Raw genomic sequence first — 27163 nt, forward strand, 5'->3', positions numbered from 1 at the left:
CCGAGAGGTTTAATTCTCCCTCACGTCCAAACATCTCTCCTCCCTCCACTAAGCCTAGCTAGATAGAGCCACATGTCTGAGAAAATATCGTGCGTGTGGCCAGAAACGCAGGTTCGATCCTGTGCAATTACTTCAATATTTTCTCGTAGAAAGTTTCATATAAATGGGATCCCTCATTTTGGTCTTGTTTATAAAGCTTTCCTATATCGAACAATCGTATTGGCGTATACCTTTCCATTGGAGACTTTCAGTGCCGTGGAGCGGGGGGGACCTGCTGCATGGGTAACAGCTTCTCCCCCCGAATCAACCTACCCTGGTTTTGAGCCCTGGTGAGGCCACTCCTGACCGACAACCAGAGCGCAACTCCATAGTCTCCTGAGACTGATGGATGCCTACTATATCGAATATTTAGGAAGAATCTTCTCTAATGGCTGTTATTGACCTTTATTACTGGAAACTAATGGGCAAACGTTTGACTTTTTCTACTTCAGGTTATGTTGTTGTCCCTAGAAAACGTGGTCAGTGTTAATGGGTCCACAGAAAACGTGGTCAGCACTAATGGAGGTTCCATAGAAAACGTGGTCAGTGTTAGTGGGTCCATAGAAAACGTGGTCAGCATGAGTTGGAGGGTCCATAGAAAACGTCTCCAGCGCTAGAGGAAGGTCCATAGAAAACCTTTTTACTGCTCGTAATTACACAATTATTATTTAAATAAAAGACTAATACCTCACAAAATGAACTATGAAGCCGACTCTCAACCCCGCGAGCACATCAGTGTGAAAACGAAATGAGTTTAGTACACAGACGAACACACAAGCAAGATCTGCGTCATCACTGGGTCTCGTAGCCTGGTGGATAGCGCGCAGGACTCGTAATTCTGTGGCGCGGGTTCGATTCCCGCACGAGGTAGAAACAGATGGGCAAAGTTTCTTTCACCCTGAATGCCCCTGTTACCTAGCAGTAAATAGGTACCTGGGTGTTAGTCAGCTGTCACGGGCTGCTTCCTGGGGGTGGAGGCCTGGTCGAGGACCGGGCCGCGGGGACACTAAAGCCCCGAAATCATCTCAAGATAACCTCAAGATAAGATCACTGGGAAATATTAAAACTGTGATCCATTACGCAAAAATTGCATCACCGGACAAAATCCATCTTACGAAGACACAAGGCAGTGTTTAGGATCCAAGGAACGTGCCAGGATTAATGGATTGCTTCCTCCAGGCACCAGACTCCCAGCTCAGCTTGGCGGGGAAAAAAATCAAACGAGATCCCGACACACACAAAGGGACTCATGGTGCGTGACTCGCTCAACAGATGGCGCTGGAGACAAAAATTATGTGACCTGCGTGGCAACTCTGAAGCGTTATTTATACTGTCACTGAGCATGTGTTGACTGGCAAGTCTTAGTAAATGTTCAGGAGACGTTTCTAAACAGGGTCAGGATATTCATCAACTATACAACTTTAATATATAATAATATTAATTTATATATTAAGAACCGTATTTGTAATGCACAATAAGTAAACATTGATGAACGTGTCTTGTTTGGGGGATGACCGCCGCTTTAACGATCATGGTCTGAGGAATGGGTTGAAATAACTTCTTTGCTAGCAAGACCTAAACACTTCTAACCTATACCACACCTATGCACAAAACTATAAAATATAATGTACTAGATGGTGTACCCGGCAGTGCCCGGGTCTTGCTCCCTGTCTCTGCCATCTCTCTAAATGACCTCCTCTTGTCTACCTTTCCCACCTCATCTCTTTCTCTCTCTCCCTCAACATCCTCCCCTCCTCTCTCCCCCCCCCCCCGGTCTCTCTCAGAACATTCCCAATAAACAACATAAACACATTATTTTTACAATTGTTATTTTGACGCAACGTTTTAATAACATTGTCAAAAAGTGCTGTAATGTTGTGGGAATGTTGTAAGTTGGGATAATATAAACAGCTGAAAACTGTTTAAAATCATTTTGAAAAACCAAGCCTCCATTTCCGGCTTAATAGGAGTCGCTAGGATTCAGAATAGGACTCTGTAATGCTTTTGCGCTACCGCTCACAGGATGAGTATGGGGTGCACAATAAACTAGCCGCCTTCGGCGGCAACAATCAATCAACTGATCCTTCTTAAAGCGGGGCACTGGGGCCGACCCCGACCAGCCTATGACAGTCTCATATCTCCCTTGTGTCATCTTGAAATGTTGGGTGAGGCTAGCCCCAAGCATCTGATCTCCAACCTCGTACTGATAGACATTCTCTCTCAAAGCTAATCATTACTTTATTTCTAAGAACATTCCTATTTTCAATACCCAGTGATGAGTGGGTCACAGGGAACGACCGCTAAATGAACGGACATTTAGGAACGGGCGGCATTGACGTGTCAACTTACGAAACCTCTACATCTTTCCTCGGTCATAGCGGCTCATTATCAAACAGTTTACGGGCTGGGAGTCGGGGTGAGGTTGTTCTTAACACACTCTTATCACTGTCATAGACAACCTCGTAGCCCTCAGGGTCAATAATACCAAGCCCCCCCCCCCCAATGATTGAGAAAAGATGTACAGGTTTCGTAAGTGGACATTCAAGAGTTTGATGACTGCTGGCCTGGCTGATATCTAAGCCAGACATAGAAGTCCTGTTCTCCTGCTGAGACGTGATGGCAGGGAGCCAGGAGTCAGTACTCTCAAGTTATAATTGTGATATATTAAATTATAATTAAGTATTAAATTATAATTATATATTAAATTATAATTATAACGTATTAAATTATAATTAGTATTCAATTATAATTATGATGTAATCAATTATAACAGATGTATTATATTATAATTATATTGCATTAAATTATAATTAAGGTGCATTAAACTATTCTTACGATGGCACTAATCTATAATAATCTATAAATAATTATAATCTATAAATTAATCTATAAATAATCTATAAATCTATAAATTAGTGAAAATAAATCGTGTTGACGGGGACAGGAAGCCTAACCAGTCCCTGACCGACCTTCCCTCACGATGCAAACCTTAACAGTTAACTAAGTCATGGGCACCTATATTTACTGCGGGGTGAACAGAGGCATCAGGTAAAAGAAAACGTGCCAAACCGTTCCTGTCAGGCTAAAAGGGGGAGGGGGGAGAGGATTCAACTCGCATCCCTCGACTGTGGGCTAAGGACGCAGACCACTCTGCTACAGGAGCAGTGGTTTCAATGATCTAACTTAATACAGAGATCTTGATGTGATTGATGACCTGGATTGTGATGTGATTGATGACCTGGATTGTGATGTGATTGATGACCTGGATTGTGATGTGATTGATGACCTGGATTGTGATGTGATTGATGACCTGGATTGTGATGTAATTGATGACCTGGATTGTGATGTGATTGATGACCTGGATTGTGATGTGATTGATGACCTGGATTGTGATGTGATTGATGACTTGGATTGTGAAATAACTGAAAAATTAACTGTACATAAGTACATAATTGATATTAATATACAATAATTGATATCTACTTTCAATTAATTTAAAATATAATACAAACATCTATCCCATAAAAGTATGCTGCATTAAAAACAATGTTTCACCTGACTTTTGTGGGTGGCAGTATGTATCCATTTACATGCATACATTTAAAGTAATTAAAAAATTCCGTTTATATGCGTGTTTGGGCCTCTAATGCAATTGTTTCAAATATCTTATTTAATTAGCATTTTATATATATATATATATATATATATATATATATATATATATATATATATATATATATATATATATATATATATATATATATATATATATATATATATATATATATATATTAGTAACTAAATATAAAATAACGTGAATTTTTCAAGTTTTCCACATAATATATAAAACAAATCCACTTTTCTTTCTAAGAGAGAAAAGAAAAACAGGTCCATTCCCCAGCTTTTTCCATCTAAACGAACAACTGTTTTTGTTGTTATAATGTCAAACAAACAGTAAACAGGAGGTTAAATCACCAAGGCCGCAGCTTAGAGCGAGAAGTTCAAGCCTCCGCCCCTCTGTGTGTGTGGTAAAAATTGAGAATTTTTGTTGCATGAAAACCCACTGGGGGACAGAGATGGAGGGGAGGAAATTGTCTAAAATATTAAAATATATGTTAACCAGACCACACACTAGAAATTGAAGGGACGACGACGTTTCGGTCCGTCCTGGACCATTCTCAAGTCGATTGTGAATGGTCATTCTCACAATCGACTTGAGAATGGTTCAGGACGGACCGAAACGTCGTCGTCCCTTCAATTTCTAGTGTGTGGTCTGGTCAACATACTTCAGCCACGTTATTGTGACTCATCGCCTGCATTAAAATATATATTTATAGAGGAGGGTGCTAGGTGTGAGAAACATTTCCCACGGGTGTGGAATGTGTATTGTGGGTACATGGGAGAGTATTGTGGGTACATGGGAGGGTATTGTGGGTACATGGGAGAGTATTGTGGGTACATGGGAGGGAGTATTGTGGGTACATGGGAGGGTATTGTGGGTACATGGGAGGGTATTGTGGGTACATGGGAGAGTATTGTGGGTACATGGGAGAGTATTGTGGGTACATGGGAGGGTATTGTGGGTACATGGGACAGTATTGTGGGTACATGGGACAGTATTGTGGGTACATGGGACAGTATTGTAGGTACATGGGACAGTATTGTGGGTACATGGGAGAGAGAACAATACGTCAACCAACCTTGCTGGTAAGTCCGATCCATTCCTGGATGTGGACTCGCGGGAGCATCATGAACAATGTTTAACACACTTGGTACCAAGACAGCTGGAACAACTGACAACACTTCCTTAGGGCTGTCCCCAGCTTTACTACTCTACACAGTAACCTGTCTAACATCACTAACTCCTTCAACAGTCCTGGGGGCTGGTGAATCTGACGACGAGTATCTTGCTGAGTCAAAAACTTAATGACAGGTTCCGGTATGGGGTCTTGTCTCAGTTCTGTAGCGTCCAGTGCTGGGGGGTTTACATGACTTGCTGCTACGTGTCGAGAAAAAGCGTCAGCTACAACATTTTGTTTTGCTGGGAGAAACAACTGTAGGGCTGAACTCTTGAATTGTGAGAAAATATCTAGCAAATTTTCTGATGGGGTGATGGCGTCACTACAGTCAAACGCAGGTTAAAATCAATTGTTCTTCAGATAACTACACAACACATCCAATGAGCAATTGAAGCTGAAGGCGACGATTGATGACGATAGCACTAGCTGGAACAGTACAGGCAAACACACACAAGGCATGTGGTGGGTGGCGGTGGTTGGCGCAGGAGGTTCGAAAATGGCGCGGGAAATTCAAAATGGCTGGCGTGGAAATTGTCCTCTCTCCTCACTGATGAGAGATTGTGCTTGCTGCAAAATATTGTGGCTTACTTTGAGACCGTTGACCCAGAGCAGTGGTTGACGGTAGGACCCCGGACTGGTACAGATTGATGAATACTGACGATGTGTAGGGGTCTTAGCTGTGACGGGTGGCAAGTGACGGGTGGCGGCTTTTGGCATGACGGCGGGAATGGCCACATGAGTTTCTGGCTCAGAATTTTTTTTTGAAATCCGAGTGCTGCTATTAGTATTCGTTTCTTGTATTCATGCTTGCTTGGTTGGTGAAGAGATACACATTGTAGTTCGCTTCAAGGACATTATTGAGTAAAGTAACTAAGATAGATGTGAAGCACTGAGGTCCTACCCTGTGTAGTTCTGTGAGATACTGGCGGCCTACACTTTAGCAGGTACCCACTGCTCTATGGTGTGTGACGTCATGGACCTACGGGTCCAGGATTGGCTGTACTCCAATCGTCTTGGAATTTGAATGCTAACACATGAGAGAGAGAATATAGTGGGTACATGGGACTCATTACAAGTCTGAATTCACAATTATGAGGCTACTGCCTCTTTCAATCACGTAATAGATGCAACTGTTTTTCTAACCAAAAACGTTAAAAACACAACTGTTTTGCCTTACCAGAAACGTACGAATCCAACCAACCCACCTACCAATGCCAATGCTCAGAAAATGTCAATATTGCCGTGTTTTAACACCTTGGCGTTTTAATTTCCAGTAAATGCGCCTCAATGTGAACGGACTGGTAAACTCCGTACAAAATGCGACGTATGAGGCCAGAAGAAGAAGAAGGTCTCATATACAAAATGAATTTCGCGAAATATATCAGAATAAATCAGGAAAATGAGCGCTCAATTTCGTTCAAGATTTATGAAGATTCCCGCCAATTTGGGCTCCGCCGCCGCCCAGTTATGGCAACGTTATATTTTACTCTGGAAATTTACATAAATATCAGAAACAGGGCGGTGATCCAGCCTACTTCCTGGAGTAAGCTTGTTTCTTTGGCTGCTTCCAGGAACCAATTGACTTCCTGAAGTCAGTTTGCTTCGTTGCGTACACCAGGACGCGCCTCTTGAACACTAGATATATGTGTCACCGTAACGTAGCTGTATATATGTCACCACACCTCAGCAGTGGATATGTGTCAGCGCACCTTAGAGGTAGATATGTGTCACCACACCTCAGCAGTAGATTTGTATCACCACACTTTAGCAGTAGATATGTATCACCACACTTCAGCAGTAGATATGTATCACCACACTTCAGCAGTAGACACCTGTCACCCCAGCACCAGACCCCAGCAGGTGGGGCTTCATCATCAAGGGGAGCGGTGCGTGCACCCCACGGGGATAACTGCCACGCACACAAGCCATTCAACAAGAAGGTAATCTCACCTCTCAGGTTAATGATTCAATCTCTAGGGCTCCCAGCCACTAAGTCCACGGCTTGTGGAGCTTAGAGTCACTGCCAGGCATTGAGTCTATGGGGTAACATGTCATACTCATTTCCAGGCATTGAGTCCATGGGGTAACATGTCATACTCATCTCCAGGCATTGAGTCCATGGGGTAACATGTCATACTCATCTCCAGGCATTGAGTCCATGGGGTAACATGTCATACTCATCTCCAGGCATTGAGTCCATGGGGTAACATGTCATACTCATTTCCAGGCATTGAGTCCATGGGGTAACATGTCATACTCATCTCCAGGCATTGAGTCCATGGGGTAACATGTCATATTCATTTCCAGGCATTGAGTCCATGGGGTAACATGTCATATTCATTTCCAGGCATTGAGTCTATGGGGTAACATGTCATATTCATTTCCAGGCATTGAGTCCATGGGGTAACATATCATATTCATCTCCAGGCATTGAGCCCATGGGGTAACATGTCATACTCATCTCCAGGCATTGAGTCCATGGGGTAACATGTCATACTCATCTCCAGGCATTGAGTCCATGGGGTAACATGTCATATTCATTTCCAGGCATTGAGTCCATGGGGTAACATGTCATATTCATTTCCAGGCATTGAGTCCATGGGGTAACATGTCATATTCATCTCCAGGCATTGAGTCCACGGGTCTTGCAGTAAAACGCAAGGCAAAAAGAGGTCAAAGGCACCAAGAATTTTGAGATATTGATTGGAAGACTTAGCTAAGTGTCAATCTTTGGCTGTGGACGACAGTAGCTGAAGCCATTTCTAGCCAGCTATAGTATGTTATCTGTTGAAGCCGTTTGCAGGCTTCGACTGGATAGTATATTGGTCACAAGTGCTTCCAGGATTTACTCTTGAGATCAAACATTGCGTCCATATTAAGCTCCATAATATAGTGTTTTATAGAGGATGCATCAGTCCTTTCCATGTGAAAGCAACGCAGTATTGAAGTTTTATCGGATTACTGAGCATCGGGCCTGGACAGGTTAGGCAAGTGGTGGCGGTTCGTACGTTTCTGGCTAGGTAAAACCATTATAAATGGACGTTTGTCAGCTCGTGAGAAGGCGCTACTAAATAAGAATGTGAACTGGGGCGTAACCTCAATGTCTCCTGCGGGCATACATACCCCTTGGGGGGGGGGGGCATAGATATACCTATGGGGTATGAGAACCAAATACTGTACATGGATTTTGAGAACCATATATTAGGGGTGTGGTTCTCAGGGAACCACATATTATGGGGATGGTTTTCAGGGAACTGAATATTAGGGGTATGTGACTCTGGGGGAACCCAATATTAGGGGTATATGACTCTGGGAACCCAATATTAGAGGTATATGACTCTGGGAACCCAATATTAGGGGTATATGACTCTGGGAACCCAATATTAGGGGTATATGACTCTGGGAACCCAATATTAGGGGTTTATATGACTCTGGGAAACCCAATATTAGGGGTATATGACTCTGGGAACCCAATATTAGAGGTATATGACTCTGGGAACCCAATATTAGGGGTATATGACTCTGGGAACCCAATATTAGAGGTATATGACTCTGGGGAACCCAATATTAGAGGTATATGACTCTGGGAACCCAATATTAGGGGTTGTGGGAACCGACCTGTGAGATTTATATTTATTTAATTTATATGAATTTATATTTACGTTAATTTATATACTTCGATAGCAATTTGTATAATGATAAGTGGACTGTATTTCTGCAATAATCTCATAATCTCACAAATCGATCCTCTACACATTAGGGGGGTTTATATTTATATGTATGCAGCCAATCAAACTACAGTAACTACATACATTGAAGAGGTTCCTTATCTTATAGTACAGCAGGTTAGTCCACCAGGTATAACTAGGGTGTAGACACCAAATTATCCTCTTTGAGGTAGCTTCCATATCACCCAGTAACTGGTGCACAAATCTTGCATCCTCGTCTTGACCTGTCAAAAGTGCGCTAGCTGTGAAGCCAGATACCTATATATGACAAGTATATCAGAGAAAACAGTACATGGAACATGAAGACCTGGCTTAATTACCTTTAGTATGAGGCGATTTCGCGTTCTAACCGGGTCACCCTATATAATGACATTAATGGCCACTAATGATAGATAATGGGTTTCGGAAAGAACACTTAACTTGATTTGTTGACAGCGTGTTGACAGATGGTACACCTTTGGTATCCATAACACTACGTCCAAGTAAAATTAACAGGAGCCGAATTTGCTCCCGTGTGAGCCTCTGGTCTCTATATAAACAATGGCTGCCCTCCCTCCTCCACTGACGCCTGGCTTACATTGTCCAGATTTCAGAAAGTGATAGAAGGGTCACATTTACTCTACTTTAATATTGATAATTAAGTTAATTTATATAAGATGTTTTTATGATGGTAAAGTCCAAAGACTAATGTATTTAAGAATAATTCCCACCATAATAGGTGGAGAATGTAATAGTATGTGGTGATGATATCCCGTTTTCTTTAGACGGTAATTCCACTACAAGTTACGTTTTCTATGGGTAACTTGTTTATACAACACAGCTCTTATCTGTCTGTATGAATGGTGTCGGATTTTCCGACATAATTCCCCAGGGGGCTGCTCACGGGTCGAAGTCCTATTTAGAACAGACGAACACCGATACTCCTCCTTCGAATTATTACATTAATTTGATGTTAGTAGTTAGTAATCACACATTTGTGTGTCTGTTCGTACAGGACGGATGTCCCGTACTAGAGTTGCAGGGGGTTAGAAGTCTAATGCAATTTCATTTCCCTGTCAACTCTTGAAAGGCTAATATTCAAGCCTTATACATATTATTTAACCCAGAAGACTGAATGTGATCAAGTACTACAGTCAAGTATGATTCAGGGACTGCAGTGAGATCAGTGACATAGATATAACTTGAAGTTTGTTCAGGTAACTGGTCACTGATATATAAACACTGAGGCCCATGGAATACATCTTGATTAAATAATAAATGTATCAAATCAGTCATCAAATTTATTGGGGTTTAATTTAGTTAATTGATTCAGAAGATTGAATAGCTCATCATTAAAGTAAAGTATGGTTCTGAGACTGCAGTGGGTTCAGTGACATTGGTCGCAGTGACTTGTAGCTGTTTTAGGCTACTGTTCACTGATTTGCCACTGAGGCCTCATGAACTCATCTTCAGCTTCAAATGATGATACTAACATCAACCTCTGTTGGTATAGTCAGCTGTAATCTCCTTAGTATATTGCTACTGGAGAAATATAATCAGCTGACAAATTTAGATTTCTATTGGTATTGTTTATCTGCAGGCATAGGTCTCCTCAGGCTTGATACTGGGCCTGAGAGTAATTTACCTCCTGCAGAGTTTAACATGGTTATACCCTGATATTTAGTAGGGCTACCAATGAATTGATGGTAGTAGTCTGTCCCCACAAGGACAGCCATTTGGCATTTGATTTGCTCAAATTTACCTGCAGCTGCTTGATAATAGCTTTCCAGGTCAGCATAATCAACTGTTGATTGTTGTGACAAATCTTCACATTTCTTGATCTGTCTTGTTAAGTGGCCTTTAAGACCTGCAAGGGTTCTTTTCATTCTCCTTGCATTATCCATACTGGCTCGTTGGTGAAGCCTTGTGGGACTTGTACTTGGGCTGCTCATAATACTGAACAAACACTAATGGTAGCCTAGGGTAAATTCTGAACTCACTAGGCAATAATCCTACCTCTACTAGAGGTTAGCACTTAAAATTAATACACATTATATATATACAATCATACACACTAATGATTTGAGTGATAAACCAGTGTCACTGGAAGTACCTTTAGGTTAGCTCTTCTATATCACCCTAGGATGGTAGAGACACTAATTAATCACTCAAAGGTGTAATGATCATAAGTAAATTATTATATATACAACTCAACTCGAGTTGATAAAAATTACACCCAAAATAGGGTCTGGACCATTCATTAATGGTGTTAGGTTGTTCAATATAGTACAACTGACTATGGTAATAATGGGACTAGGATGAACGATAATAGTTCAACTAGTCAATGGTTAATATCCTACCCTGTTGTGGGTTGGCAATTAGTAAATATTATACTGTGATCACTAGTGCAATTTATATTAAATAATTCTCTATTTTGGAGAAATAATATACACAATTATTGATAATAGCCTCTTAATTAGCCTCTATGAAACTTCTAATATTATCTAGAAGTATTAAATATTATTAGTGACCTCGCGAAATAAACTCCACAAAATTCGTAGATAATCTCTCGCGAAATGTAACACCACGAAATCCGTGAACAATCTCGCGAAGACACAGTCACTAATTTGGCTGGTTTCAATATTAGCGCTGTCATTTCACGAAATAACACGCCACCAAATATCTGTGGGTGTGCATGAAACCGCTGACGAAGCTGAACTCAGTTGAGGGAGGCTCCTGAGCTCCCACGAGGCAACGCCGCTGTCTTGACTGGCTTTGTTTAAATAACACTGCACTAGTATATTTAATGAATCCACTGGTTAACTGGTTCATCCGGTACTAAGATGACCAAATGTGGGTTCAAAGGACCGAATATTCCGGTTCCGAAGGTCCAAATAATGTGGGAACCGACCTGTGAGATTTATATTTATTTAATTTATATGAATTTATATTTACGTTAATTTATATACTTCGATAGCAATTTGTATAATGATAAGTGGACTGTATTTCTGCAATAATCTCATAATCTCACAAATCGATCCTCTACACATTAGGGGGGTTTATATTTATATGTATGCAGCCAATCAAACTACAGTAACTACATACATTGAAGAGGTTCCTTATCTTATAGTACAGCAGGTTAGTCCACCAGGTATAACTAGGGTGTAGACACCAAATTATCCTCTTTGAGGTAGCTTCCATATCACCCAGTAACTGGTGCACAAATCTTGCATCCTCGTCTTGACCTGTCAAAAGTGCGCTAGCTGTGAAGCCAGATACCTATATATGACAAGTATATCAGAGAAAACAGTACATGGAACATGAAGACCTGGCTTAATTACCTTTAGTATGAGGCGATTTCGCGTTCTAACCGGGTCACCCTATATAATGACATTAATGGCCACTAATGATAGATAATGGGTTTCGGAAAGAACACTTAACTTGATTTGTTGACAGCGTGTTGACAGATGGTACACCTTTGGTATCCATAACACTACGTCCAAGTAAAATTAACAGGAGCCGAATTTGCTCCCGTGTGAGCCTCTGGTCTCTATATAAACAATGGCTGCCCTCCCTCCTCCACTGACGCCTGGCTTACATTGTCCAGATTTCAGAAAGTGATAGAAGGGTCACATTTACTCTACTTTAATATTGATAATTAAGTTAATTTATATAAGATGTTTTTATGATGGTAAAGTCCAAAGACTAATGTATTTAAGAATAATTCCCACCATAATAGGTGGAGAATGTAATAGTATGTGGTGATGATATCCCGTTTTCTTTAGACGGTAATTCCACTACAAGTTACGTTTTCTATGGGTAACTTGTTTATACAACACAGCTCTTATCTGTCTGTATGAATGGTGTCGGATTTTCCGACAGGGGTATATGACTCTGGGAACCCAATATTAGGGGTATATATGACTCTGGGGAACCCAATATTAAGGGTATATGACTCTGGGAACCCAATATTAGAGGTATATGACTCTGGGAACCCAATATTAGGGGTATGTGACTCTGGGAACCCAATATTAGGGGTATGTGACTCTGGGAACCCAATATTAGGGATATGTGACTCTGGGGAACCCAATATTAGAGGTATATGACTCTGGGAACCCAATATTAGGGGTATATGACTCTGGGAACCCAATATTAGGGGTATATATGACTCTGGGGAACCCAATATTAGGAATATGTGACTCTGGGGAACCCAATATTAGAGGTATATGAGTCTGAGAACCCAATATTAGGGGTATATGACTCTGGGAACCCAATATTAGGGGTATATATGACTCTGGGGAACCCAATATTAGGGGTATATGACTCTGGGAACCCAATATTAGAGGTATATGACTCTGGGAACCCAATATTAGGGGTATATGACTCTGGGAACCCAATATTAGGGATATGTGACTCTGGGAACCCAATATTAGGGGTATATGACTCTGGAAACCCAATATTAGGGATATATGACTCTGGGAACCCAATTTAGGGATATGTGACTCTGGGAACCCAATATTAGGGGTATATATGACTCTGGGAACCCAATATTAGGGAAATGTGACTCTGGGAACCCAATATTAGGGGTATATGACTCTGGGAACCCAATATTAGGGATATGTGACTCTGGGAACCCAATATTAGGGATATATGACTGGGAACCCAATATTAGGGATATATGACTCTGGGAACCCAATATTAGGGGTATGTGACTCTGGGGGAACCCAATATTAGAGATATGTGACTCTGGGGAACCCAATATTAGGGTTATGTGACTCTGGGAACCCAATATTAGGGGTATATATGACTCTGGGAACCCAATATTAGGGGTATACGACTCTGGGGAACCCAATATTAGAGGTATATGACTCTGGGAACCCAATATTTGAGGTATATGACTCTGGGAACCCAATATTAGAGGTATATGACTCTGGGAACTCAATATTAGGTGTATATATGACTCTGGGAACCCAATATTAGGGGTATATATGACTCTGGGAACCCAATATTAGGGGTATATGACTCTTGGAACCCAATATTAGAGGTATATGACTCTGGGAACCCAATATTAGAGGTATATGACTCTGGGAACCCAATATTAGAGGTATATGACTCTGGGAACCCAATATTAGAGGTATATGACTCTGGGAACCCAATATTAGGTGTATATATGACTCTGGGAACCCAATATTAGGGGTATATATGACTCTGGGAACCCAATATTAGGGGTATATGACTCTGGGAACCCAATATTAGGGGTATGTGACTCTGGGAACCCAATATTAGGGATATATGAGTCTGGGAACCCAATATTAGGGATATATGACTCTGGGAACCCAATATTAGGGGTATGTGACTCTGGGGGAACCCAATATTAGGGATATGTGACTCTGGGGAACCCAATATTAGGGGTATGTGACTCTGGGAACCCAATATTAGGGGTATATATGACTCTGGGAACCCAATATTAGGGGTATATGACTCTGGGGAACCCAATATTACAGGTATATGACTCTGGGAACCCAATATTAAGGGTATATGACTCTTGGAACCCAATATTAGAGGTATATGACTCTGGGAACCCAATATTAGAGGTATATGACTCTGGGAACCCAATATTAGAGGTATATGACTCTGGGAACCCAATATTAGAGGTATATGACTCTGGGAACCCAATATTAGGTGTATATATGACTCTGGGAACCCAATATTAGGGGTATGTATGACTCTGGGAACCCAATATTAGGGGTATATGACTCTGGGAACCCAATATTAGGGGTGTGTGACTCTGGGAACCCAATATTAGGGGTATATGACTCTGGGAACCCAATATTAGAGGTATATGACTCTGGGAACCCAATATTAGGGGTATATGACTCTGGGAACCCAATATTAGGGGTATATGACTCTGGGAACCCAATATTAGGGGGTATATGACTCTCGGAACCCAATATTAGGGGGTATATGACTCTGGGAACCCAATATTAGGGGTATATGACTCTGGGAACCCAATATTAGGGGGTATATGACTCTGGGAACCCAATATTAGGGGTATATGACTCTGGGAACCCAATATTAGGGGTATATATGACTCTGGGAACCCAATATTAGGGGTATATGACTCTGGGAACCCAATATTAGGGGGTATATGACTCTGGGAACCCAATATTAGATGTATATAACTCTGGGAACCCAATATTAGGGGGTATATGACTCTGGGAACCCAATATTAGGGGTATATATGACTCTGGGAACCCAATATTAGGGGAACCTAATATAATAAATCTTTATAAAAGCTTCGGTCTCACACACTTGTGGGTCAGGGATGGTGTCTCCAAGAGCCCGAGTGAATGAAATGAAAACTGAAATCCTTATTATCTTATTTCAGTTGTTGTGAATTTCACTATCCAGGTGTATGGTGACAACTAGTTATGTTGACGTCTTTTGATGTCATGTTGCTGCCTAACACTGGTGGTGGTGATGTCATGTTGCTGCCTAACACTGGTGGTGTTGATGTCATGTTGCTCCCTAACACTAGTGGTGGTGATGTCATGTTGCTCCCTAACACTGGTGGTGGTGATGTCATGTTGCTGCCTAACACTGGTGGTGTTGATGTCATGTTGCTGCCTAACACAGGTGGTGGTGATGTCATGTTGCTCCCTAACACTGGTGGTGGTGATGTCATGTTGCTCCCTAACACTGGTGGTGGTGATGTCATGTTGCTGCCTAACACTGGTGGTGTTGATGTCATGTTGCTGCCTAACACAGGTGGTGGTGATGTCATGTTGCTCCCTAACACTGGTGGTGTTGATGTCATGTTGCTGGCTAACACTGGTGGTGTTGATGTCATGTTGCTGGCTAACACTGGTGGTGGTGATGTCATGTTGCTGCCTAACACAGGTGGTGTTGATGTCATGTTGCTGCCTAACACAGGTGGTGGTGATGTCATGTTGCTCCCTAACACTGGTGGTGTTGATGTCATGTTGCTGCCTAACACTGGTGGTGTTGATGTCATGTTGCTGGCTAACACTGGTGGTGGTGATGTCATGTTGCTGGCTAACACTGGTGGTGTTGATGTCATGTTGCTGCCTAACACAGGTGGTGTTGATGTCATGTTGCTGGCTAACACTGGTGGTGGTGATGTCATGTTGCTGCCTAACACAGGTGGTGTTGATGTCATGTTGCTGCCTAACACTGGTGGTGGTGATGTCATGTTGCTGCCTAACACAGGTGGTGTTGATGTCATGTTGCTGGCTAACACTGGTGGTGGTGATGTCATGTTGCTGCCTAACACAGGTGGTGTTGATGTCATGTTGCTGGCTAACACTGGTGGTGGTGATGTCATGTTGCTGCCTAACACTGGTGGTGTTGATGTCATGTTGCTGGCTAACACTGGTGGTGTTGATGTCATGTTGCTGGCTAACACTGGTGGTGGTGATGTCATGTTGCTGCCTAACACAGGTGGTGTTGATGTCATGTTGCTGGCTAACACTGGTGGTGGTGATGTCATGTTGCTCCCTAACACTGGTGGTGTTGATGTCATGTTGCTGGCTAACACTGGTGGTGTTGATGTCATGTTGCTGCCTAACACTGGTGGTGTTGATGTCATGTTGCTGGCTAACACTGGTGGTGGTGATGTCATGTTGCTGCCTAACACTGGTGGTGTTGATGTCATGTTGCTGGCTAACACTGGTGGTGTTGATGTCATGTTGCTGGCTAACACTGGTGGTGTTGATGTCATGTTGCTGGCTACCACTGGTGGTGGTGATGTCATGTTGCTGCCTAACACTGGTGGTGGTGATGTCATGTTGCTGTCTAACACTGGTGGTGTTGATGTCATGTTGCTCCCTAACACAGGTGGTGTTGATGTCATGTCGCTGCCTAACACTGGTGGTGTTGATGTCATGTTGCTGTCTAACACTGGTGGTGGTGATGTCATGTTGCTCCCTAACACTGGTGGTGTTGATGTCATGTTGCTGGCTAACACTGGTGGTGTTGATGTCATGTTGCTGGCTAACACTGGTGGTGTTGATGTCATGTTGCTGGCTAACACTGGTGGTGGTGATGTCATGTTGCTCCCTAACACAGGTGGTGTTGATGTCATGTTGCTGCCTAACACTGGTGGTGTTGATGTCATGTTGCTCCCTAACACTGGTGGTGTTGATGTCATGTTGCTGGCTAACACTGGTGGTGGTGATGTCATGTTGCTGCCTAACACTGGTGGTGGTGATGTCATGTTGCTGTCTAACACTGGTGGTGTTGATGTCATGTTGCTCCCTAACACAGGTGGTGTTGATGTCATGTCGCTGCCTAACACTGGTGGTGTTGATGTCATGTTGCTGCCTAACACTGGTGGTGTTGATGTCATGTTGCTGTCTAACACTGGTGGTGGTGATGTCATGTTGCTCCCTAACACTGGTGGTGTTGATGTCATGTTGCTGGCTAACACTGGTGGTGGTGATGTCATGTTGCTCCCTAACACTGGTGGTGTTGATGTCATGTTGCTGTCTAACACTGGTGGTGTTGATGTCATGTTGCTGCCTAACACTGGTGGTGTTGATGTCATGTTGCTGTCTAACACTGGTGGTGTTGATGTCATGTTGCTGCCTAGCACTGGTGGTGTTGATGTCATGTTGCTGCCTAACACTGGTGGTGGTGATGTCATGTTGCTGTCTAACACTGGTGGTGGTGATGTCATGTTGCTCCCTAACACTGGTGGTGTTGATGTCATGTTGCTGTCTAACACTGGTGGTGTTGATGTCATGTTGCTGCCTAACACTGGTGGTGTTGATGTCATGATGCTGTCTAACACTGGTGGTGTTGATGTCATGTTGCTCCCTAACACTGGTGGTGTTGATGTCATGTTGCTGTCTAACACTGGTGGTGGTGATGTCATGTTTATCCCTAACACTGGTGGTGTTGATGTCATGTTGCTGGCTAACACTGGTGGTGTTGATGTCATGTTGCTGCCTAACACTGGTGGTGTTGATGTCATGTTGCTGCCTAACACTGGTGGTGGTGATGTCATGTTGGTGGCTAACACTGGTGGTGTTGATGTCATGTTGCTGCCTAACACTGGTGGTGGTGATGTCATGTTGCTCCCTAACACTGGTGGTGGTGATGTCATGTTGCTGGCTAACACTGGTGGTGGTGATGTCATGTTGCTGCCTAACACTGGTGGTGTTGATGTCATGTTGCTGTCTAACACTGGTGGTGGTGATGTCATGTTGCTGGCTAACACTGGTGGTGTTGATGTCATGTTGCTGCCTAACACTGGTGGTGGTGATGTCATGTTGCTCCCTAACACTGGTGGTGGTGATGTCATGTTGCTGGCTAACACTGGTGGTGGTGATGTCATGTTGCTCCCTAACACTGGTGGTGGTGATGTCATGTTGCTGCCTAACACTGGTGGTGTTGATGTCATGTTGCTCCCTAACACTGGTGGTGGTGATGTCATGTTGCTCCCTAACACTGGTGGTGGTGATGTCATGTTGCTCCCTAACACTGGTGGTGGTGATGTCATGTTGCTGCCTAACACTGGTGGTGTTGATGTCATGTTGCTGTCTAACACTGGTGGTGGTGATGTCATGTTGCTGTCTAACACTGGTGGTGGTGATGTCATGTTGCTCCCTAACACTGGTGGTGGTGATGTCATGTTGCTGTCTAACACTGGTTGTGGGGATGTCATGTTGCTGCCTAACACTGGTGGTGTTGATGTCATGTTGCTGCCTAACACTGGTGGTGGTGATGTCATGTTGCTGTCTAACACTGGTGGTGGTGATGTCATGTTGCTCCCTAACACTGGTGGTGTTGATGTCATGTTGCTCCCTAACACTGGTGGTGTTGATGTCATGTTGCTGTCTAACACTGGTGGTGTTGATGTCATGTTGCTGTCTAACACTGGTGGTGGTGATGTCATGTTGCTGCCTAACACTGGTGGTGTTGATGTCATGTTGCTGTCTAACACTGGTGGTGGTGATGTCATGTTGCTGTCTAACACTGGTGGTGGTGATGTCATGTTGCTCCCTAACACTGGTGGTGGTGATGTCATGTTGCTGTCTAACACTGGTTGTGGTGATGTCATGTTGCTGCCTAACACTGGTGGTGTTGATGTCATGTTGCTGGCTAACACTGGTGGTGGTGATGTCATGTTGCTCCCTAACACTGGTGGTGTTGATGTCATGTTGCTGCCTAACACTGGTGGTGTTGATGTCATGTTGCTGGTTAACACTGGTGGTGTTGATGTCATGTTGCTGCCTAACACTGGTGGTGTTGATGTCATGTTGCTGGTTAACACTGGTGGTGTTGATGTCATGTTGCTGCCTAACACTGGTGGTGTTGATGTCATGTTGCTGGTTAACACTGGTGGTGGTGATGTCAACAGTCAGGTGTGGAAGATATGGAGATAAATTCGGTATCGTTAAGAACCCTCGAGATATATGCAGGCAAATCAGGAACCCCCCAGTTCACACCTCCTGGGACCTCCTGGGACCTCCTGGGAGCCTTCTGGGACCTACTGGGACCTCCTGGGAGCCTTCTGGGACCTCCTGGGACCTCCTGGAACCTCCTGGGAGCCTTTTGGGACCTCCTGGGACCTCCTGGGACCTCCTGGGAGCCTTCTGGGACCTCCCGGGACCTTCTGGGAGCCTCCTGGGACTTCCTGGGACATCCTGGGACCTCCTGAGACCTCCTGGGACCTTCTGGGACCTTCCAGGACCTCCTGGGACCTCCTGAGACCTCCTGGGAGCCTCCTGGGAGCCTCATGGGACCTCCTGGGAGCCTTCTGGAACCTCCTGGGAGCCTCCTGGGACCTCCTAGCCACCAGTCACGCGCTCTGAGCTTCACCTTATCCCTCTCCTTAATTACCAGGACCAGAATTCATCACCCATTTACGCCGACACTTGCAAAACCTCTTCATCTTTTCTTAATCATGGCGACTCTCTTTACAATTATTAAACAGTTTTCGAGCTTGGAAACTTCGCCACCCATTGTTGTGAATGTATAGACAACCTCGTGGCCCTTCGGTACCACTAACCTGTTTCCGTTATTTTATTACTTTATCTTCCTTATCTGTTCCACTCTTTTTCTTTCTCGCTTCCTCCTTTCCAACCTGTCTTTCCCTCCCCCCTACCATCCCCGTCACCTCTCTGTCTCTCTCTCTCTCTCTCTCTCTCTCTCTCTCTCTCTCTCTCTCTCTGTCTCTCTCTCTCTCTCTCTCTCTCTCTCTCTCTCTCTCTCTCTCTCTCTCTCTCTCTCTCTCTCTCTCTCTCTCTCTCTCTGCCACCTCCTCATCCGTTCCCCTCTCCCTGATACACCTCTGCTTCACTAACGACCCAACCACCCAATTAGCACCGTGTCGTGTCGGGGGTGACCTCTAAATGTCAAGAGAGGACGACCAAGGGGCAGGAACTCTGGTCTTAAGTCACGTGGCGTGTGAGTGCGCCTGTCAGTTATCAGCTCCCGTCTCATGGCCATGCTGTCTCATATACTGTCAATTACTATATGTTTGTCTGTCTCTGATTGACGTACTGTCTTTCCCCGTATGTTTCGCTGTCTGATATATTGTTCTCTGTCAACATGTCTGTCTCTCATGTTCTGTCCTTAAGATACTTAAGGTGTACTTTAAGGGTTACTTAAGGTTTATCTTAAGGGGTACTTAGGGTTTACCTTAAGGGGTACTTAAGGTTACCTTAAGATACTTAAGGTTTACCTTAAGGGGGTACCTTAAGAGGTACTTAAGACGTCACACATGTGAGACACTTAAGACGTCACACAGGTGAGACACTTAAGGCGTCACACAGGTGAGACACTTAAGGCGTCACACAGGTGAGACACTTAAGGCGTCACACAGGTGAGACACTTAAGGCGTCACACAGGTGAGACACTTAAGGCGTCACACAGGTGAGACATTTAAGACGTCACACAGGTGAGACACTTAAGGCGTCACAGAGGTGAGACACTTAAGGCGTCACACAGGTGAGACACTTAAGGCGTCACACAGGTGAGACACTTAAGGCGTCACACAGGTGAGACACTTAAGGCGTCACACAGGTGAGACACTTAAGGCGTCACACAGGTGAGACACTTAAGGCGTCACAGAGGTGAGACACTTAAGGCGTCACATAGGTGAGACCCTTAAGGCGTCACACAGGTGAGACACTTAAGACGTCACACAGGAGAGACACTTAAGACGTCACACAGGTGAGACACTTAAGGCGTCACACAGGTGAGACACTTAAGACGTCACACAGGTGAGACACTTAAGGCGTCACACAGGTGAGACACTTAAGACGTCACACAGGTGAGACACTTAAGGCGTCACACAGGAGAGACACTTAAGACGTCACACAGGAGAGACACTTAAGGCGTCACACAGGTGAGACACTTAAGACGTCACACAGGTGAGACACTTAAGGCGTCACACAGGAGAGACACTTAAGACGTCACACAGGTGAGACACTTAAGGCGTCACACAGGTGAGACACTTAAGGCGCCACACAGGTGAGATAAGTGTACATTAACTACTCACAGGTGCTTGTAGGATCTCCTCTCCCTTCACTGCTCCTCTCAACGACTCTGAAAGTAAAATACGACAATTGAATTTATATATATCACTTAAGAACTCAATGACCCGACCTGGGTTCGAGCCTGCTGTACCCAGGTTCACCTCTGAGGTACACACACCCATAACCACTTCACCAACGATTGCCTATTAGGACTGGTCAGTCGTGAAGGGCAGTTAATGACTCTGGTCGGGTCATAACGATCGTTAGTGACCTATGACTTTGGCGACCACACACACGCACACACACACACACACACACACACACACACACACATATATATATATATATGCACAGACTTGCCTATATAACTCGCAAGCTGAAGTTTATAACTTTTTAACACTCAACCCACCAGGAGACTCAAGTCTCCTGGTGGGTTGAGTGTTAAAAAGTTATATATATATATATATATATATATATATATATATATATATATATATATATATATATATATATATATATATACTAGCAAACCAGGCCACACATTGCCGTGTCTTTGTCAACCTTTCCCTGTCTCCCAGTCCTCCCCTCCCCCGTCCCCTCGTCCTCCCCACTATCCCCCACTCCCGTCCCCTCGTCCTCCCCACCATCCCCCACTCCCGTCCCCTCGTCCTCCCCCACCCATCCCCCACTCCCGTCCCCTCGTCCTCCCCCACTCCCGTCCCCTCGTCCTCCCCCACCATCCCCCACTCCCGTCCCCTCGTCCTCCCCACCATCCCCCACTCCTGTCCCCTCGTCCTCCCCCACCCATCCCCCACTCCCGTCCCCTCGTCCTCCCCACCATCCCCCACTCCCGTCCCCTCGTCCTCCCCACCATCCCCCACTCCCGTCCCCTCGTCCTCCCCACCATCCCCCACTCCCGTCCCCTCGTCCTCCCCACCATCCCCCACTCCCGTCACCTCGTCCTCCCCCACCCATCCCCCACTCCCGTCCCCTCGTCCTCCCCACCATCCCCCACTCCCGTCCCCTCGTCCTCCCCACCATCCCCCACTCCCGTCCCCTCGTCCTCCCCACCATCCCCCACTCCCGTCCCCTCGTCCTCCCCACCATCCCCCACTCCCGTCCCCTCGTCCTCCCCCACCCATCCCCCACTCCCGTCCCCTCGTCCTCCCCCACCATCCCCCACTCCCGTCCCCTCGTCCTCCCCACCATCCCCCACTCCCGTCCCCTCGTCCTCCCCCACCCATCCCCCACTCCCGTCCCCTCGTCCTCCCCCACCATCCCCCACTCCCGTCCCCTCGTCCTCCCCACCATCCCCCACTCCCGTCCCCTCGTCCTCCCCCACCCATCCCCCACTCCCGTCCCCTCGTCCTCCCCACCATCCCCGAGTGCATCGAATGTTCGATGCATTCTCAAATGATCTGATGTTTCCCACACTGAAAAAAATGAGAACAGTTTTTTTTGGCAGGGATATTCCTGCGCGGGCCCTAAGCCTCTGGCTGGCCCACTGGGCGGGCCCTAAGCCTCTGGCTGGCCCACTGGGCGGGCCCTAAGCCTCTGGCTGGCCCACTGCGCGGGTCCTAAGCCTCTGGCTGGCCCACTGGGCGGGCCCTAAGCCTCTGGCTGGCCCACTGGGCGGGCCCTAAGCCTCTGGCTGGCCCACTGGGCGGGCCCTAAGCCTCTGGCTGGCCCACTGGGCGGGCCCTAAGCCTCTGGCTGGCCCACTGGGCGGGCTCTAAGCCTCTGGCTGGCCCACTGCGCGGGCCCTAAGCCTCTGGCTGGCCCACTGCGCGGGCCCTAAGCCTCTGGCTGGCCCACTGCGCGGGCCCTAAGCCTCTGGCTGGCCCACTGCGCGGGCCCTAAGCCTCTGGCTGGCCCACTGGGCGGGCCCTAAGCCTCTGGCTGGCCCACTGGGCGGGCCCCTAAGCCTCTGGCTGGCCCACTGCGCGGGCCCTAAGCCTCTGGCTGGCCCACTGGCCGGGCCCTAAGCCTCTGGCTGGCCCACTGGGCGGGCCCTAAGCCTATGGCTGGCCCACTGGGCGGGCCCTAAGCCTCTGGCTGGCCCACTGGGCGGGTCCTAAGCCTCTGGCTGGCCCACTGGGCGGGCCCTAAGCCTCTGGCTGGCCCACTGGGCGGGCCCTAAGCCTCTGGCTGGCCCACTGGGCGGGTCCTAAGCCTCTGGCTGGCCCACTGGGCGGGCCCTAAGCCTCTGGCTGGCCCACTGGGCGGGCCCTAAGCCTCTGGCTGGCCCACTGCGCGGGTCCTAAGCCTCTGGCTGGCCCACTGCGCGGGCCCTAAGCCTCTGGCTGGCCCACTAAGTGTTGCTTGTTTCTGTTTCACTTGGGCGGAGTATGAGTATTTATGACTCGTATGGTCGCTTCAGTAAGATTTTGTCATATGTGTTTAACAACTTCTTCTTCTGCTCTGTTGAATCTAAGTTGAAATCTAAATGGGTTTGTAACTGTGCACTGTGTTAGATAATGTTCCAGTGGTCTGTTGTGGCTGTAACTGTGCACTGTGTTAGATAATGTATCAGTGGTCTGTCGGGCATTTCTCCACAGGGCTGACATTTCCTCGCGTCTTCAGGAACCTGTAAGCCTATTTCCCATGCACATGGGTATCCAAGCCTGATGCGATGTAAGTGTACTTCTGTTGCTCTACTGCTCCCTTTCATCAAACTAAGTGGTTCGTAGTTGGTTGAATTCTTGTACCAACCCGCAGATCCTGATGTTGCAACTGCTGTGTTGTGGTCACTGTACATCTTTCGCATTGCTCTGTTGCTAATTACTTTCTTAATCTGTGATAGACTCTGTGGTATGTAAATGTCTACATTTCTTCTCTTAGTTGTAAGTTTTGCAGCTTCATCTGCAATGTCATTTCCTATTATTCCCACATGACTTGGCACCCAGTTGATAAGTACCCGTCGGTCATGTCGTTTGAGTATTTGCATTAATGATATGACATTTGTGATCAGATGGACGTTATCACATATGTGTTCTTGTTGCAAGGTTTCAATGGCGGTTCTCAAATCTGTATGTATGATAACATGTTGTCGGTGTTCAGCAAGAACATAAGAACAGTTAAACAAACGAAATGAAAAACAATAAAAAAATAAATTATACTCACGAAATGAACGATATGGTAAACAACACAGCTCAATTACAATGCAATGTTACAAAAAAATAAATAAATAAAATGAAAGTAAATCGAAATCAATGAAAATTCCATTTATCAATGCAATCGGAAACATTGAAATGGAATCGTAACATATTTCTTACAGCGTGTGTTGTTGCTCTTACATGCAACAGATGGCGCTGTTTTTTTTTTAAGGAATGTTTTTACCTGTCACAGGTGTGGCATCTGCATACTATATATAGTATAAAACATTCTGCAACTACCTCCGCCACCAAAAAAATGTTATTAAAACAAGACTAAAACCAGTGCGCTAAAACAGAAGCGAAAAAGAAATAGGGAAAAAGGAGGAAACCCCACCTCCATTTAAAACTTTGACCCAAGAATGAGAGTAACAAGGTTATCGTGAATAACCGAACTCAATTACGGGCTCACCATAGCCTGTGCTACATGGACATTTCATTCTGAGTAGCTAAATTTAAAACAATAAACAACAAGTGTATGGTAAATCGTTCAAGTTACAGCCCCGCTCCTGTGCCAGGTAAGTCCACCACGGGCTCACCATAGCCCGTGCTACTTGCCCCGCTCCTGTGCCAGGTAAGTCCACCACGGGCTCACCATAGCCCGTGCTACTTGCCCCGCTCCTGTGCCAGGTAAGTCCACCACGGGCTCACCATAGCCCGTGCTACTTGCCCCGCTCCTGTGCCAGGTAAGTCCACCACGGGCTCACCATAGCCCGTGCTACTTGCCCCGCTCCTGTGCCAGGTAAGTCCACCACGGGCTCACCATAGCCCGTGCTACTTGCCCCGCTCCTGTGCCAGGTAAGTCCACCACGGGCTCACCATAGCCCGTGCTACTTGCCCCGCTCCTGTGCCAGGTAAGTCCACCACGGGCTCACCATAGCCCGTGCTACTTGCCCCGCTCCTGTGTCAGGTAAGTCCACCACGGGCTCACCATAGCCCGTGCTACTTGCCCCGCTCCTGTGCCAGGTAAGTCCACCACGGGCTCACCATAGCCCGTGCTACTTGCCCCGCTCCTGTGCCAGGTAAGTCCACCACGGGCTCACCATAGCCCGTGCTACTTGCCCCGCTCCTGTGTCAGGTAAGTCCACCACGGGCTCACCATAGCCCGTGCTACTTGCCCCGCTCCTGTGCCAGGTAAGTCCACCACGGGCTCACCATAGCCCGTGCTACTTGCCCCGCTCCTGTGCCAGGTAAGTCCACCACGGGCTCACCATAGCCCGTGCTACTTGCCCCGCTCCTGTGCCAGGTAAGTCCACCACGGGCTCACCATAGCCCGTGCTACTTGCCCCGCTCCTGTGCCAGGTAAGTCCACCACGGGCTCACCATAGCCCGTGCTACTTGCCCCGCTCCTGTGCCAGGTAAGTCCACCACGGGCTCACCATAGCCCGTGCTACTTGCCCCGCTCCTGTGCCAGGTAAGTCCACCACGGGCTCACCATAGCCCGTGCTACTTGCAACTTTTTGTTCCGAGTAGCTGATTCTAAAACAACATGGTAAATTAGTCTCTGAAAATGTAAGATGTACCTTATGTGTGTGTGTGTATGTGTATGTGTGTATGAGTATGTCTGTGTGTGTGTATGTGTGTATGTGTATGTCTGTGTGTGTGTGTGTATGTGTATGTGTGTATGAGTATGTCTGTGTGTGTGTGTGTGTATGTGTGTATGTGTATGTCTGTGTGTGTGTGTGTACTCATCTAGTTATACTCACCTAGTTGTGCTTGCAGGGGTTGAGCCTCGGCTCTTTGGTCCCGCCTCTCAACCGTCAATCAACTGGTGTACAGATTCCTGAGGCTACTGGGCTCTTTCATATCTACTTTTAAAACTGTGTAAGGAGTCTGCTTCCAAAACATTACTACTTAATACATTCCATTTGTTAACTACTATGAAGCTGAAAGTGTGTGTGTGTGTGTATGTGTGTGTGTGTGTGTATTCACCTAATAGTGTTTTTCGGGGGTTGGGCTTTGCTCTTTCGGCCCGCCTCTCAACTGTCAATCAACTGTTTACTAATTACTTTTTGTCCACACCCCACACACACACCCCAGGAAGCAGCCCGTGACAGCTGACTAACTTCCAAGTACCTATTTACTGCTAGGTAACAGGGTCATTGAGGGTGAAAGAAACTTTGCCCATTTGTTTCTGCCTGAATAGGTGTTGAATAGTTTATCCTTGTTTACCTGATCGATTCCCCTGAGGATTTTGTAGGTTGTGATCATGTCCCCCCTTACTCTTCTGTCTTCCAGTGTCTTAAGTGCATTTCCCGCAGCCTTTCCTCGTAACTCATGCCTCTTAGTTCTGGGACTAGTCTAGTAGCATACCTTTGTACTTTTTCCAGCTTCGTCTTGTGCTTGACAAGGTACGTGTGTGTGTGTGTGTACTCACCTAATTGTACTCAGCTAATTGTGCTTGCGAGGGTTGAGCTTTGGCTCTTTGGTCCCGCCTCTCAACCGTCAATCAACTGATGTACAGATTCCTGGGCCTACTGGGCTCTATCATATCTACATTTGAAACTGTGTATGGAGTCAGCCTCCACCACATCACTTCATGTGTGTGTGTGTGTGTGTGTGTGTGTGTGTGTGTGTGTGTGTGTGTGTGTGTGTGTGTGTGTGTGTGTGTGTGTGTGTGTGTGTGTGTGTGTATAAGTGTGTGAGTATGAGTGTGTGTATATGTAAGTGTGTGAGTATGAGTGTGAGTATGTGTGTGTGTGTGTGTGTGTAATTGAATCGCAAACTCACGTAAAGAATATAAATTCAATTTATTTGCTGACGACACTGGCGCGGAGGGCGGCCCCGCCGGCCTGGTCGACGTAATCACCCGTGCAAATTCCCAGACGAGCAAATTACACCCGCGGGTTGTCACATATAAGTAATCACAAAGCCTTGCCGCAGACAGCGCCTGTGACGGTAACGAGATTTGCTGTGTCGCCTTACAACCGGTTCTTGCCGATGGAAACCCGAGGTATTTA

The 27163-nt window shown here is 45.9% G+C and overlaps 1 protein-coding gene across 1 annotated transcript in view; it reads right to left on the bottom strand.

The window, feature by feature from the left end:
- Positions 1-8259: 8259 nt before the first annotated feature.
- LOC138366424 (uncharacterized) overlaps positions 8260-27163 on the bottom strand; it is a 63086-nt gene continuing 44182 nt past the window's right edge. The window contains exon 3 of the mRNA XM_069327471.1: positions 8260-8456. Coding sequence (XP_069183572.1) covers positions 8260-8456 — 197 coding nt within the window. The remainder of the gene's footprint in view (positions 8457-27163) is intronic.

The sequence above is a fragment of the Procambarus clarkii genome, chromosome 19 (genome assembly GCF_040958095.1).
Source record: "Procambarus clarkii isolate CNS0578487 chromosome 19, FALCON_Pclarkii_2.0, whole genome shotgun sequence".
Lineage (NCBI taxonomy): Eukaryota > Metazoa > Arthropoda > Malacostraca > Decapoda > Cambaridae > Procambarus > Procambarus clarkii.